At 38.3% G+C, this 16,378-nt stretch overlaps 1 protein-coding gene across 2 annotated transcripts in view; it reads left to right on the top strand.

Annotated features, from left to right (window-relative positions):
* The window catches only part of ARMC9 (armadillo repeat containing 9), a 56,838-nt gene that overhangs the window by 6,158 nt on the left and 34,302 nt on the right, over positions 1-16,378 (top strand). The window contains exons 8-10 of one of the 2 annotated variants that reach the window (XM_054639211.2): positions 4,108-4,265; positions 6,074-6,172; positions 12,398-12,433. In XM_054639211.2, the coding sequence (XP_054495186.2) occupies positions 4,108-4,265; positions 6,074-6,172; positions 12,398-12,433 (293 nt within the window). The remainder of the gene's footprint in view (positions 1-4,107; positions 4,266-6,073; positions 6,173-12,397; positions 12,434-16,378) is intronic. The other variant, XM_077184036.1, reaches the window with a different exon arrangement.

A 16,378-nucleotide genomic window follows, 5' to 3' on the forward strand; every position in this document is an offset into this window, starting at 1 on the left:
GCTTATACACACTTTATTGTGTGTGTGTGACTTGTGGTCCTTTAGAAATAATAATTTCAGCACAGAATCCTGTTAGATGGTGGTAACACTTGAAACATGTGCCTTTTGAAAATCAGGTCAATAAATAGAACTTAGGATTTCCAACTACCTTTCATTGAGTTTTTTCACTTGACTTTCTGCATATACTTTCTAGTTAGGGATTTATATGAGACCAATTGGATTCTTAAAATGACTTTTCCTCTTGAGTTATTTTATCTGTAGGTTTATCCTGAAGATTTACTTTTTGTAGATTGAATTAGGCAGAAAGTTAGGTATTCTCCCAGTGTGAGTTCCATGTGTTTCTTTGTTATTTTGTGCTTTGTGTTGTTGCATTAGACTTTAGAATAATAGAATAATAGAAAGGTCTCTTGGATTTTTATTTTCCAGAAGTTACAATTTTTCCTTGTGGAGGACTTTCCTGAAGGCAATAATCCCATGCTCTTATTAAAAACAAATAACTACCCAATTGTACCTGACTTATTTAGGGCCTAATTAGTTTTAATTTGGGCAGGTTCTGTGCTTTGTGCAGGCACTGTCATGGAATTCAGTTCATGCAGGTCAGCCTGAATTTGCAGATCTGTTATGTGCCTTGGAGGTTGAGTCAGTTTGGATTTTTCATAAAGGTTACTTGAGGACTGTCTCATATGAAGGTTTTGGATCCAAGAGGTTATTTTTGCAGTATGCTGCTCCCATCACATGGGATCCACAGCACTTACTCGCTGCTGGAGAATATTTACTTTATCAGTGAAGGGGAAATGCAAAGGAAATTTACAGGCAACATATGAATGAAGAGCAGTATGGCAGAATCCTGAAAACACCTTTTTTAAATAGTTGCCAGTCATCAGTCTGACATGCTGAAATACTTCAAGTTTGGGTGGGTTGGTGTAAATGCTTTTGAGGGTGGCCTGGAGTGTTCAGTGTGTTTACCTTGCCCGCTTTACCTGCTACACTAAACTTTACGTGGCCTTTACCAGCCTTTACCTGGCTTCTTACCCATTTGCTAAAAAATTTCAGTTCCTGTATGACTTCCAAAACTATTTGTGTGGCAGCTGTGCTTAACTTACAGTTCTCCCATATGTTTTCAGTTTGGCTGGAAAGGAAAAAATTGCAGAATGGTTGGCATCTTGCACAGAGAGCTTCAGACCTTCTTTGTGTCCTCTCTGCTAACAGGAACTGAGGGAATGAGGTATTTGGAAGTGTGTTCAGCCGCTGTTCCCTTCACTGCCTTATTTCAAATCTGTGGATGAGTTCACAGCCACTTTTCCACCGTTTTGGGGAGGAGGAGAGTGGTGGAAGTGTGTCAGGCTCCTGCACTAGAGAAGGTGGACTGTGACTTACCTGTCTGTGAAGATTTGCTAAAGTATGATCATTTATGTGGAAAAATGTCAGTTTAGAGTATGGGTAGTAATTTTTGAGCAAGAAGGAGACTCCTGCTTCTCCTGAGAGCAAGATTCAGTGTCCAACAGCAGCTCCTGAGACCTGCAGCTCCTCTGCTCAGAGCTCTGCTTTGCTGTGTGCAGGAACTCAGCTGGCTGGAGTCAGTGCTTCTGGACAAGTATGTGAAGGTGGGCTGAGATTAGACAGAAAGAGACAGAGCAAGTACAAGTTCAGGAAACAAGTGTTTCAGGTGTTGGTAAGTTTAAAGGAGTCTCTCACTTAAAAAAAGTTATCACTGAATTAAGTGCATATGTGCAACTCTTTGGCTGCTTGTAGGAAGTGGAGTTAGAAGACTTGACAATTACACACGTGAGAGAGCAGGCAAGAATTCTGGTAGAAACATGCAGTAGTTAAGATGATAGCCAGTGCCAGCACCTTCATTTGGCAGTCACAAGCTTTACTGTATCTTGTATCTTGCTGCACCAGGAAGTTAGTCTTCTGTGCTGTATTTCCCCCTCTTTTCATCGACATATGAATAATGTTTCTGGTAGGTGTTTGATCCAGAGATTTTTTTATCTCCTTGATAAGCTTATCATATTGTACAAAGCATTTGTCAGTGCTGGGAGTTGTGTCTGGGAAAGAGAGAAGCCACAGTGTTACTCTGATTCCTCTAATGGTGCAGTTTGATCACTGCTGCAAGATGACATAAATGTCAGCTGAAATGCCTCTGAAAGGTACCATTTTCTTTTACCAAATCTGGACTGGGATGATAATGATTTAACATTTTAAACAAGGAATTTAATACTAATTTTTAGCTGGGCTGGTAGCTCCCTGATTTGTCTAAATGAATGCTGTTAGAGGGATATGGCAGGAGTGCAATGAGGGAATGGGGCAGCACAGAACCAGCTCTTCCTGTCTGAGCTTGGAACAGCTGTTTGCTGTTGTACAGGGATGAGAGCTTCCTGCTCTCCAGCAGGAGAAGCTGTCATGAAAGAATTTCCCCTTTTCAGTAAAATTACTTAGGTGTGAGAAGATAGTGATACATATTGCAAGATATGCCAAGACTTTGTGATTCCTTTTTGACACCCTTTTCTCAGTTTATTATTGATAATCCCTGGATTTAACAGCCAAGAGGTAAAATTGGACCCTATTTCTGAATTTCCAAGACTAGTGTTCATGAGGTGCATTGAGTTTTGGTTATGTAGTTTTTTCCTGCTGACTGCAGTTGGAAGACATATTTTCATCACTGGAAATTTTCCCCACTGGGCTATGAAAAGTAAGCAAACTCTGAGAAGGGTTATGCTTTGTGATTTGGTGCTTCCAACTTTCCTCTGAGTGAAAGTCATGCTCTAGATACGTCCATTGGAAATTTACAAATTGAATGTGTTATGTCACAGTTAAATAAAAATATATTCCCATTTGCTCATCTAGGCAACAGAATAAAGTGCTGGAGTAGCTAGTTTTGTGCAGTGGTTGCTCTCAGAATCTTTTTTTAGTTTAGAAAAATGTTCTTATTTTGAAGCTGTATCATATTAAAGCTGTGGTAGCATTTTAACAGTAATGGCTGTGAAATAAAAACAAAATCAAAGTTGAATTGTTATCATCAAGGCTGAATAATTTGGTTGTCTTTGGAAGTCATCTCAACTCTACTGATTTTTAAGTTAATATTGATTGAAATTGAGATTAGTATAATAGCTTACAGAATTGTAAAAAGCTTAGCAGTTTCAGCAGGATTGCTTAATGTTACTAGTGGTGTTTTGGTTATTGGTCTGGGTTTTTTTTAAGGGCATTTTGCTGGATTTGAACAGGATCTGTGGCTTATTTATCAACGAGATAAACTGTGTCATATTGGGCTGTTTAGAACACTTTACTTAAACCCAGGAAGATTCTCAATCTGTGAGAGGGAATCCTACTTTTGTCTGAAACTCCACAGTCAAGCTGGTTCCTTCCCACTGTTTAACAAAACCTCCTATGGTAACTATTGTATCTGTTTGCAGATGGGCCCGATGCCACATTCACAGCACTAAAGCAGTGCTGGCTTCTCAGCAAACTAATTTAAAACATAATGTTCTAGTAAAATACACAGCATCAGCTGTAACAACAGAATTATTGTGCCTCCCTTCATGGTTTTGTCTGGTCACAGAAATCTGCACTGTGGACCACAGCTCCAGGTTCAGTGCCCAGTTCCATGCAGAACACTGGCTTGGCTAGGTCTGAGACTGGGGTGGAGTACACAGATTCTGGTACTCAGTTTGCTTTTGTCTCAAAAGTAATTGAACCCGAAGGAACAAAATGTATCAAAAATGTAACATTTTTATTCTTCAGATAGAAATGAAAGACAAATTTTCAGAAACTTAGGATATTAAAAATAAGCGACAGATTTTACCATTAATCACTGAGTAATGGATTATCCTCTTCACAAATGTGTTCAGTAATGTTTACTGCCTTATAGTTGTGTTGCTACTGTAACTGTGAAGCAGTTGGTTCTTTGGACAATTAAGGCTTAATAAATACTCTGAGGTGTTGCAATGAAATGGAATCTTGCTAGAGGCATGAAATTATCCTTGTAGGCAAATTCCACACCTCAGAAATTGAGGTTGTCCTTTCAGAGCAGTAAAAAGGCTTGTGGGTTCTTTTGTCCTTTTGTTTGAATAGGTGATGTTATTTCTTTTTTTAATATTCTCTTGACAGAAATGATGCAACATCTTCATCAGCAGTTAGTGAAGCGTGAGCACAGGTACATGACCAACCTGAAACGATTGCGCAAGTTGCAGATGGACTACCGTGGTCTCCTTGAAGTCACTGCAGAGCTGGTGGATTCTTTGGAGGCCACCGTCACTGGCAAGATGGTAAGAGATGACCCAGATGTGCACTTGCTTCCACACCCCCAGAAAATGGAGACCAAAGGGTGAATTAAGCTTCATAGTTATGAGCATTTCTGTTAGAGCTGTGGCCCTTTACTAATGAAGCACAGCATTTTGGATGAGCTGTTCTCCCATTGCCCTGGTGAAAGAGGATAAAAGAAATGCAAAAAGTGGGTTGAATTGTGCTGGCTCAGAAATCTTGAAAAAATTACCACCATCTCACAAGGCATCTCAGATCTCTTGTGCAAGTCCCCTTTTGAGCTTTGGCAGCAGCAGTTATTAGAGGGCATTCTGGTGATTACTGATTGCAGTCCAGCCCATCAACAATTGTTGTGTATTTAAAACTTCAGTCAGGTCTGTTTTAAATTCCACGGTCTTCTTATCCAAAATTTTGGTGAGGAAAAGATTTGCTCTCTGTTCTGCTAAAGTGGACTTGTTAATTTAATTGATAAAGGGAACAGGGAGATAGGAGTGAATGAGTTATTCATCATGTGAAATGAGCCCCATGTATCTAAGTGGAGAAGGTACAACTTTCTTAGGAGTATTTTTTGTATGAAGTTGATTGTCTTTTTCATGTGTTGTGCTCCTCTAGGAGCACGAGTTCTGTGTAACCTGAAGGCTGTTCCTATGGCAGATGTTAGTGGCCTCTAGGTGCTTTTAAAGGAACTGTGACTTGTTAGCAGGGAGAACCACCTGGCATTTCCTGGGCTGCCTGCTGAAAAGTCAATATGTACCTTCCTCCTGTCATCAGCATGAACACCATATGGTTTGTTACTCTGCTCTGGGATCACTGCTGCTATTACTGCAGGGAAGAATTTGCTTTTGGATGGATTATGCTTTACAGCAGATTAGGGAAGGTATCTGCTCAACAATAAAATCACAGTCATTTATTTGCTGCCTCCTATTTACACTTCCGTGCTCTCCAGCGATATCCAATTACCCTCTGTGGTCGGGATCCGGACGCTGGCTCTCTTCTGTTGCGGATGTTGTTCAGTTTCCTTTGTGAGCCTCGTGCGGGGCACTTGTTTGGTGCTTCCCAGGTGTGTCCAGCTGAGGGTGCTCTTCTGCTAGGGATCCTGGATTCTGTCCGTTCTGAATCCAAAGTGGAGCTGGGTACTGAATAAAGTGATATTGAACTTAGAGCCTTCTGAGTTTGAAGGGGTTCATTGTCCTGCTGAAGGTCTGGGAAGTGTCCTCAGTTGAATGTCTATAACCTCGGTCCTCTCATCTCTCTTCTGGGGAAGGTAATAACTCTCCTGAAACCAAGGTGTTCTGTTGAAGTGTAGATTTCCCAAAACAAAACCACTAAACCCACTGAGATGTTTTGCATTGAAAAACAAAGTTCTGTACTGTGTAATTCATATTTATTCTCTCTGCTGTACAAGACAGTTGTGTAAGTTCTGCTCTTTAGGTAAACAACACATCAGCATTGTTTCAAGCTCAAAACTGCTTCATTTTTTAATTTGATTTGATTTTAAATCTTTTGAGTCACAAAAATCTGTATGCAAATAAAGGGGTGACAAAATCTGGTTTTCTCCTAGACTCTCTGAACGTGTTAAGCACTAGTTTTGTGAATCACGTAACAATTCCCAGATAAAGAGAATTTACAGTTTTAAAATTTCTGTACAGAATGGTAGTTGCAGTATATACCTTGTGCTTGTGTCAGTGAGCCTCAGGTGTGTGATTTCTTACTTTAAAACAAACAAAAAAACAGCCTTTAATATAGAAACACTTGTCTGGTAGAAAGTGTAAGTTTTATGTAATCCTGTTCTCATTTTGTTTCCTAATTTTAGATTACACCAGAGTATATTCAAAATGTTTGTGCTTGCTTGTTTAGCAATCATTTGAAACAAACTGTAGCACACAACATTGACTTCACAAGGCCTGGAACTGTAAGTACAAATGTTTGGGATTTTTACAGTAACTGTCTAAAATGACAATACTATTTAAACGACATAGAGAACAATAAATGTTCTGTAATGGGAAAGACAAAACATAATATGTTCAAGCTTGTATAAGAATATGGCAATACATTGTTTTGTTGATCTCAGGTGCTGGTCAATGACCTGATTGTGTAGTTATAGCTGTCTAAGTATGGTTAATTCTGTTATTGTGAGGACAGTAAAATTTGTGTCTGTTAAAATGCTAACAAAATGCTTTAAACAAACATTAATCATAAAAGTGCATCAAAATGTTTTACTAAGAAAATATTGTATACCACTGTTCTACAAAGACAAGCCAAGATCATGAACTGTTCTTACTGTTTTTGCCATGGCAGGCATTCATGTGTACTTAACTTTGTAGCAGGAGAACTTAGTGAAGTGTCAAAGGAAAAGCAGAAGAAAATAAAATTCCTGCTTCTTATTCTAGCCAAGGTTTTTAATAACAATGATGCTATGGGTACATTTTGTTCTTCTTGAAAATTTGCTACATAGAGATAAGGAGATAATATAAATGCTTCCTTTTCTTTTCTATGTGCTAATATTTTCAGAGATAAGTATTATTCCTCATTGCTCTTCAGGCCGTTCTAAATGCCCTCACTTTCCTGTTAATGGTCAGAACTCCTTTCTCTGACCTGCCATGAGTTTAGGAGGTGCACTCTTATGCAGCCTGCAAAAGCTGCTATTTCAGGGTTTCAGGAAGGAACCAGCATCTGTTTGTCTGTTACCTCAATATTAGGTGCTGTCTGCTGCTCCCCTCTCTTCAGATTGATATCATATCCATAGTTTATCTCATCTCCCATCCTGTAATGTCCCTCCTGCCACCCCACCTTTCTTCTAACCAACAACTTTCAGATGTCTTTGCTCTTCCCTTGCCAGTGGCTTTTTGAGATAAGGCTTTAGGTACCTTGGTAGTCTTCTGTATTTTTGCTATCTGATGTTGAGGTTGTGTGTGTTTCTCCTTCCCTGTATGGAGATCACCCATTCTGTACAGCCACGTGCCCTCTGCTCCTGCTCTCTGCTTGCATCAAGACTTCTCTTTTTCTCCTGTGCTTTCAAGGTGCTCCATTTGCCCAGGGTTTTGCTTATTATTTCTATTCTTTTTATCATCCATTGATCCTCTAGTCTCTTGAACCCTTTTAGAAAAGGGGCAGAGGGAAGTGTCATCATTAAGCAAGGTTCTGATTTCTGCTTCCCTAAAAGTGTCTCTAAAAGCATTTCTGCTCCAAAAGCACCTTTGCCACCAGACTTATGGCACTATGGCCACTTTGACACAGTCTCCACCAATGCAGATAGGTTAGAGAAAGAGAATATGTTGGTGGTAGATTTTTTTTTCCCTGCTGGAAGTACATTTTTGTCTCCCTTCACTAGGTTACCCTGAGCAAAGCTGTGTTTTCCTGGCACAGTTGTATCTATTTTTATACTAGGCTTTGCTAGCAGAACTATTTCTGTGTGACTTTGTGGCTCATTTATCCACACTGTTTTAGGTAGGTGCTGTGAGAGCCAAGCTCTCTAGTGAAGGACCAGTCCAGTTATAGCCCTGAGGCTGTTTAGATTAAGGGTTTCTAGACTGGTTTAGGTCACGCCTTGACATTGAGGTTCTAGCAGCTACTGTGGTTGAACTCCCATGTTGTTTCTATAAGCAGATCCACACAGGCTCTCTGAGGCATTAGCCAAGTTTTGGAGGGCTAATCACAGTCTTTGCATATAGACAATAACTGCATTATAATCAGGTTTCCTCATCTTATCCTTTTGTCCCCTCTTGATCATATTTTCTTGTTTATTTCCCATGTAAAGGGTTCTGGTTTTATACATGAATAGCAAACATGTAGAAACACAAATAAATTTGAGAAGAAAAAATAGATATTTTCTTATGAAAGGAAAAATGAGATTCTTTTCTCATCCCAGAATATTTCTAACCTCTCCCTGGCTTTGTTGATGCAGGAAGCCAGATGAGATGAACTAAAATTCTGACTGTTTGCCACTAGGCCACTCAGGCATGCCATTACTTTTTCTTCAAGGATTCAAGTACTTCATTGTTATACACTCAGATGTTATTGTTCTACCCTTAAGTGGTTTCAGGTTTTTGCATAAGTTTTGGAATAAAGCTGGAGGCACCGTGACCCAGACTAAGTAGCAGCACGAGTTCACAGCATCTGTGCTGGATTTGTGTTGCCAGATTCATTCACTTTTTGCCCATAACTACTTAGAGACACTAGAGTGTGGTCTTTCCAGCTACTCCATTTCACAAACCTCCTGCTGTAAGGGGCAGCCAGATGCATAATTACAGAGAGAAGAGACTAGCAGAGGGGCAGCTACTTTGTTCATCCTTACCTTACCATCATCTTACCTCATTCTGTAGGCAAGATAAGTGAGAGGCTTAAAAATACTGTCATTGTCTAAAGGCTTTTATCAGGCATTAAATATGGTGGTTTGTTAAGTTTTTTTCCCCCCCACTTCACCTTGAGTGTTCAGGATGATCCTGTCTCACTGACATCACCAATGTCAGGACAAGGCCCTGAAATAAATTGGTTCTGCTGGATCAATATCTCTATATAAATGAGCAGAAAAAGGAATCATTAGCAAGAATGCTAAAACTGCATCATTCTCTGAGAACTGTACTTGAGCTTTAGAGTATATTTTGTTAAATCAGCTACACTGGTAGTTTTTAGTTACACTGGGAAGGAGGATTATATGAGTGCTGTAACCAAAATGAAATATTGTCCAAGGAAATTAAGGAGTACACCTTGGATTATATCCTAGGTAGCATTATTTGTATGCAAAGTTGATTTTGTTCCCAGTACATTGCTCAACTCTTAATGTTGGAGAAAGTCATATTGTGTAGTAGAAAGCTGTGAGGTCTCAGGCTTTGAAATTACAATAAAGGTGACCTGTATCAGTTGTTAATGTGCAAACATCAGCTTCCTGGCTTGTCCTCCCCCATGGCTGAAGGCCTGTCCTTTCAAACTGGAAGAAATTTGTATCAGGAGAAAAATCCCAGAGGCAAGTCTTACTGAGCTGGCTTTAAGACCTGAGGCAATGACAGCCAAAAGAGTTTTCCATTGTAATCATGCCCTGAAATCTTACCTAGCAAGGGCTTCTAGTGTCAGCTTTGTGTTCTCTGGTGAGCTGGATTGGATCTCATTCTTTTGCAGAGCAACTCCATGTCTCTCGCCTGCTCTGTGACTTCCTGGGTCAGCTTGTGAGCCTGATGTACAATCCATGAGCAGGATGCATCTGCTGCATGCAGTGGCAGAGAGGTCACACTACTGTTACAGCTGGGAGATGTTTGCAAGGCCTCTAAAGCTCTGTTTCACCCTAAGGTTTTTCTCTTAGCTGCAGTTGAATGTTATCTCCACCTTCATGTCATTTGGCATGTGGGTCCTGAATTGGGAGATAAGAAACCTGAGAGAATTGTCAGAGCAGAAGGTGGGGATTTAAGAATAGAAGGTCAGAGCAGCAGGTCTGACAAGCTGAAGAAAACATTTATTTAAGGAGTTAATAGATTCCTGACTTTTTAGTGTTCCTTTGGATAGGGAGCTGATGTAGGTAATGGTAAATTTGAAAAGTATACTTTCAAATACAGTAATCTATTACAGGACTATCACAGCCCCTTATATTTTTAACACTCTTGAGATAAGCCAAGTTTTAATTATTTTTTTACCATTTTCCTTTTCTAGTCTTGATTTGTCTGGTGGATAAGAAGCAGAGTTTGTAGTTTTTGATGCCTGCAGTTTTCTGTTCAATACACATCATGAAGCCAAGAGGATTCTGGCTTTTTATCACAAACGCAGTACATTCACACTCCACCAAAAGTAGCACAGGCTCAAGTCTGAAACCCAAAACCAGTTTTTTTTTTGATTGAAGTAAGGTGTACACCTTCCTGGAATATTTTGAATGAGGAATAAGGTTCTCTAAGTTTTGGATTATAGGCAAAACAGGAACTGCTTCTTCAGATGTGCACTTTCTGTCAGTAATAGAGATGGGTGTAAACCACTGGAGAATCTTTCTGTGACCTGAAAGCTGTAAAATTGTTTGCATGTATTGCACCTGTGTCATGAAATAGAATAAATGCCCATTATGTTTTTGCTGCTATTCATTCTGATTATATTTACCCGTAGCTGCAATTAGGTGAATTAATGTCCCTTGCAAATTTTGGGTCTCTTTGGGTAGATCTCTACCACTCTAGAAGCTGTGGAAAACTAGTGGGGTGGTTTTTTTAAGTTCTGTCACTGGACAGAATTACCAGCTCATCTGGAAAGTTAAACTGTCACTTACAAACTGTGAACAAGAAAGATTTTAAAATTTATTTTTGGGATAGTTGTAATGACTGCTATGGGCTCCTATTTTTCTTGTACTATTTGCTTTTTTCCTCAAATATGGTTTTTACTGCAACTGTGCACTTGTCATCAAGCTGTAATAGTTGGTGGCAAGTATTCCATTCCATTTCTTACTTATGAAATTTCTGCACCAGCAGACCACATGAAACCTAGGATGAGGGTAACAGAAGGTTTTTATTTTGGTTTTTTTAATCACTCTCTAAACCATTCAGAGTCAATTCACCAGACATTATTATGCAGATGTTTGCTCTTTCATTTAAAAATAAAGTGCTCATTGCAGCAAACAGCATCTACCCTAAGTGGACTTTTCTTTGGATGACATAATCAATTTTCTACATCTCTGTCCCTGGGATTATTTTATATGTTCCCATTTATGTATGGAAAAGAAGAAACAAGCCTACCTCTTCATGTAAGCAAGGAGAAGTTCATATTTTCCTGCTGATACAGTATATAATGCCCTTTTCACGAGTTGCTGCAAGTTTTTTTGTTTACATGAACTCTTTAAGGGTAAGGTATTGACTGCAGTAGGGGTTTCCACAAGTTTTTCCTGTTAGTGTCCTCAAATCATAGAATAGCCCAGTTTGGAAGGGACTTTGAAAGGTTGTCTGGTCCAACCTTTTGTGATTTCCTTTAATGTTAAAACTTTACTTTAATTTCATCTTTTGTCTTGATGCCTACATCCTTTTTCAGTGGCTCAGGTCGTGCATGTGCTGAAATGTCTCTCATCATGATGCAGTTTATCTCCTGGTTTCTTTTGCTCACTTCTTGGTCTCTATTGATGTCATCCTTTGTCTTAAATTTAATTTTAAATTGTCTTTGCCAGGAACTCTCTGTATATGTGCATAGCACCATGAAAGTTAAAGTAATCATTCACATCAGGGAATTCTAAGTATTGTAGTAATAAAAAGAAGAATGCCAGATTTTTTAAATTGGTTAAAGAATAAAAAGAAATTTATTTTCTGCTCAAGGTGAAGAGTGGCAAGTTTCTTGTATCTTCTGTGTAAGGATGTATATGTCTGTTAAAGAGCAGCCTGCTAAATAGAGTGTTTATGTGCTTATTATTCTGTACAAATATGTCCTCTAAAGTACTGGCAGGTTTGCACAAAAAGGCAAGTAATTAATGTTGGTCTTACTTCATTGTGTTGAACTGTGTACTTTTATTTTTAATTAAGACTGTTCTTTTTAGATACCAAGCTGTTCTAAGTATTTTAGTCTAATTAAGGAGAACATGGCATATTTTGTACTAAACTACTCAAACCATGAATTAGCACCATTCTTTATTTTAGTTACTACATACTAGGTTTGCTTCCAGAGACTTCTTTAGTTTATCCCTGTAACCTTTTAGCATGAAGAATTGATAACATTGCTGAAACACCTTAAATTGTCTCTGTCAGTCTTTGTTGGTCAGAAACTCCAGTCAAAGGAAGTGTGGAGAATAGTGGCAGGGGCTTTCTCAGGAGCTGAGGACTTTGATCCAGGCCACATTCAGGGTTTCTCTCTTGGCTGCCTCACTGGAGTGAGCAGCACAGGTCATATATTCCTGTCAATTTGTCAGTGCTTTGTGTGTAGCTGTTCTGACTCTGACAGTGTGGAACAATGTGCAGACTAGGTGTGTTTGCCAGGTGTTGAGGGGAGAACTTCCAAATATATCAGAAGAGAGACACAGCAATTTCAGTTCTAAGACATACAAGTATGAGGATTGGGAGAACATGTTTATACTTTTTAGCTAATTTCTATTGGTTGGGGTTTTTTTTGGTGCATTTCTCTGTGATTTATTTCTGTTAACTTATTTTTTTTAATCTTCTTTATTTTAATGTGTGTCTGTTTGCCTATAAAGGGATATTACTCTATGAGCCCTTGTGATGACGGATATGTAAGTGTCTATCTTTATTTCCTTTCACATTGCCTGCTCAGTCTGTCACAGTCTGTATTTCTCTTTATTTCACAACATGCAGCAATTTTCCCTGCATTTTATCTTGTCATGACAATAACTGTGTGGTTTATGAAGAGCCAGAAAACGTACAGGGCTTGGCAGTTCTGCATGGGGAATGGAATAGATGTTCTGGGTAACCTTATGGCTTCATAATTCACTTAACACAGCATGTCAACATAAGAGCAGCTTTGTCCACAACTTTGACATGAAACTCAGCTTCTTACAGCATGCAGAAAGCAATTGTTTCTTCCATGGGATCATCTGTGTATAGTATACATTCTCTCTGAAGTGTGCCAAAACCAGCTGAGCCCACAACACCTTTGACAAAGCAAATAAATATTATTGCTCGAGATAATTCAGCAAGTTGATTCATGCTTTTCAGAGGGGTGTTGTATTCTACATATTTGTATTTTTTCTTCCTAAAGTCAAACTTCCTTTCAGTAGTAAAGATTACAAAATTCTCTCACACAGTTAAAATGATCCTCTTTCACTGAAAACACAAAATTATATTCTCTGTACTGCCTGTGACTTCTGTAACCCAGATGGAAGTTTGTATTCTGGCAATACTACAAGTACACCATAAGTATCTAATTTTGCCCATAGTCAGTGCATTCTTTGTGAAGAAAGGAAATGAGTCTACTTCTAAGTAACTCAGTATGTAATCAATTCATAAAAGTGATTGACACCAATTCTTAAAGATGCCAGTCAATTTAAAATAATATGTACTTATATTTTTATCACTTTCTTTAGGTAAAACTAGATTTTGTCTTTCAAGAAAAGCTGACTAAATTTCAAACATATTTATCACCTGGAATTAAAGTAACCCCTTGTGGGCATTCAACTTTCCATTCAGAACATTTTATTTTGAGAAATAGTCATAAAAATATTGAATGCAATGGACTATTCCTTACATACTTATCATCTTGATGTTGAGAACACAACCCACATCCACCTATGCTGAAAGATCACCTGTATCAATCAACCTGTTCCCATTGGTGACATGAATGTTCATAATGGACACTTTTTGCTTGATGTTAAGCATTTTGTTCCTTCATGTAATTCTCTGTTTTGAGATTGAGAAAGGTTCATGACAAATGAGCAATTATTAATCAAATTATTTTTGCTAAAGAAAAACTTTTTCCTTTTACAGATTAATATAAAGCATTAGTTAAATGTAACTTTATACAATGTAGAATGTAATAGCTTAGTGTGCAGAGTTGTTTATAAAATTTTTGCAAAGTTGTCTGACTGATTCTGAGGTATTTCTTGAATATATGGGTAGCTTTCAGCTCCCCTCACTGTTTCTGTATAGTATTTTATACTTCTTTCTGACATTTGTGTTGTCATTACATTCTCACACACTATTGCTGTGTGACTTTTTAATGTACACATCAGATGTCTTAGAGAACCTGTTTTATATGGCAAGTGGGAAATTTTCATAACAGCATATCTCGAGTATAAGTAGGAAAAAAAGATAATAAAAAACATTTGCAGATCTGCTTATGAAATAATACTTTGCATAGCCCCAGTAGACCTGCCAGGTTACACAAGCTCAGGGTCAAACCCTCACAGGCTCTGTGGAGCAGTCTTTTTGTTATTAGTGTGTAACAAATGAACTCAACACAGATTTGTGAGTTCTGATGATTTGTAGAAATCTGCTCAAATTTTGGTTTTACTCTTCACATATTCATCATGTATTGTTGATTATTAGTTCTGAATCTGCATTGAATTTGCACTGAATTCTTGCAGCACATTTTCAGAGTGGGAACTTTCAGCTTTGCCTTCAGCATATTATGAATATATACATCAAACAGCAAAGGGGATATGGTTTGAATATAGGGCTGCAGTATTTGATAAAATCAGTTGTGGTTTTGGCTTGCACATGAAGTGCATCTGCTTTCTTTTATAAATACTGATTTTTTTTCCCTTTGAACTTCTTTGGTTTATTCCATGCTGTTCATATTCATGCCTGTCTTTGTTCAAAAATAAAGGGATGCCATCTGGGGCTAATGTGCATCGTGACAGAATTATTTGATTTAATGTGGCACCTGGTTTGGCTTTGGCAAGAACCAACACAAATATAAGCCATACCCATGATCCTACCAGAATGAGCTATGCTTGGGCTGTTTTTTCTTGTGTTTCTTTTTCTTCCCTTAAGACACTGATCTTCTGCATGTCTTTCAGTTATGACAAATGATCCTCTCTCAAGATAGGTTTTGCATGAAATGTATTTTATTCAAGATGAAGTCTATGAGTGTTGGGACATAGGAATGTGTTTGCCACAGGTTCTTCACACTGTACCTTTCATTGGGAATCTAAGATATACTATCACTCAAAAGGTTAAAAATCAATTGTTAACCTGTTCCAGGAAAGACTGGGGGAAGGGCTGGGGAGAAAATGCTGAGGAAATAAATCTTGTAAGCTAAGAAAAATGAGTAGAAGAGGAGCTACTAAATAATTTCTATTTATGGTGACTGTGCTATAAGCATTAAATTGTTTAATAGCAAAATAATAACTTCTAGCTCTTGCACTCTGCCATTCATTGGTAGATCTCAAACCCCAGCTTGTTCGAGATTGATGCCTGTATCTGCTTTTCAGATTAAAAAAATTGAGGCCCAGAGACATGGAATGATGTGTTTGGATTCTGTCTGCAGCTGCTGGCTGAATCAGGACTAGAAGTGTATATCCTGAGCCAATGCTTTACTCAGCATGCCACAGATACAGATTAGCTTACTTATGACTAATTGCAATAATGCAGATGAAAAGGAAGAAAGGAAACCTCTGCATGTAACATGCTTGCATTCTTTCTCCTTATCAGTGGTGCTGATCATTGTCAGATTGAGAAATGACAGTGCAGTGAAGAACAAACTAGTCCCCCAAAACTTTCTTCATTCCTGTTTAGCCTTGACAATTGAACCTTGACAATTGAACCTGATGTAATATGAACTTTATCCTTATTGCTTTCCCAGAAACACCAAAAACCTGAAAGAACTTCCTTCTTCCTGTGCAGGTTCTAGACTGATAAACTGGGTCTGATCAGCAAAGTGACCAGATGTTTTTCCAGCTCAGTGTTCTGCCCTCAGAGCCCCAGTGCAGGGCCTGCCTCACTCCCTGGTGCCTTTTTGGTGTAGGAAGAATACAAAAGGAAACCATACTAAATACCTTGCTGTGCTCCATCTGCTGGCTTAAAAAATAATCTGGGAATTAATAGGACCTTATCCTATTTGATCTGAATGTTTTTCCAGTTGAATTTTCTGTAGTTTGAAATTTTATAAAAGCTTGCAAAATCCTCCACTTGCCAGAAAGTTTTATTTGTGTAGAAGAGTGATATGTGCATCTTAACCGGTAATCCTCTGGATAGATTTTGGTTGGAGCACCTTTTTCTTTCTAAGACAGCAAAGAAGTGCATAAAAAAACCCTTTATTGAGAAGCAGAGAATCTTTATATGCATTTATATAGCCCTAGTGCCCTGCTCTGTTTCTTTACACATTGCTATTCTCTGTTTGACCTTCCATCTCTAAAGGCTCTGCAATTATTTTTGCATTCAAGTGCTATAGTCACTTTCTTCCATTTCCCCTAATGGACAAAGAAGAAAGGTGCTGACAGAGGCAACAAAAGTGATTTGTGATTTCATTGCACATGCAGCTACAAGGTTTTAGGTTTTGACTGGGAAAACAGTTTTGTTTTTTTATTTATTTATTATTTAAATTAACTCTTTATACATATTGAAAATGCTAAGGAAAATGGATGAGGGCAAAACAGTCTAGGGGCAGATATGATACTTAGAAAGAATTTTGTATTGTGTAAGATAAACTATGATGTGAGAAGTGCTGGTCCAGACAGTTTACTTTTGAGGTGTATGAGCTGTTTATTGTATATAAATCA

This window comes from Agelaius phoeniceus, chromosome 10 (genome assembly GCF_051311805.1).
Source record: "Agelaius phoeniceus isolate bAgePho1 chromosome 10, bAgePho1.hap1, whole genome shotgun sequence".
In the NCBI taxonomy this organism is placed as follows: Eukaryota; Metazoa; Chordata; class Aves; order Passeriformes; family Icteridae; genus Agelaius; species Agelaius phoeniceus.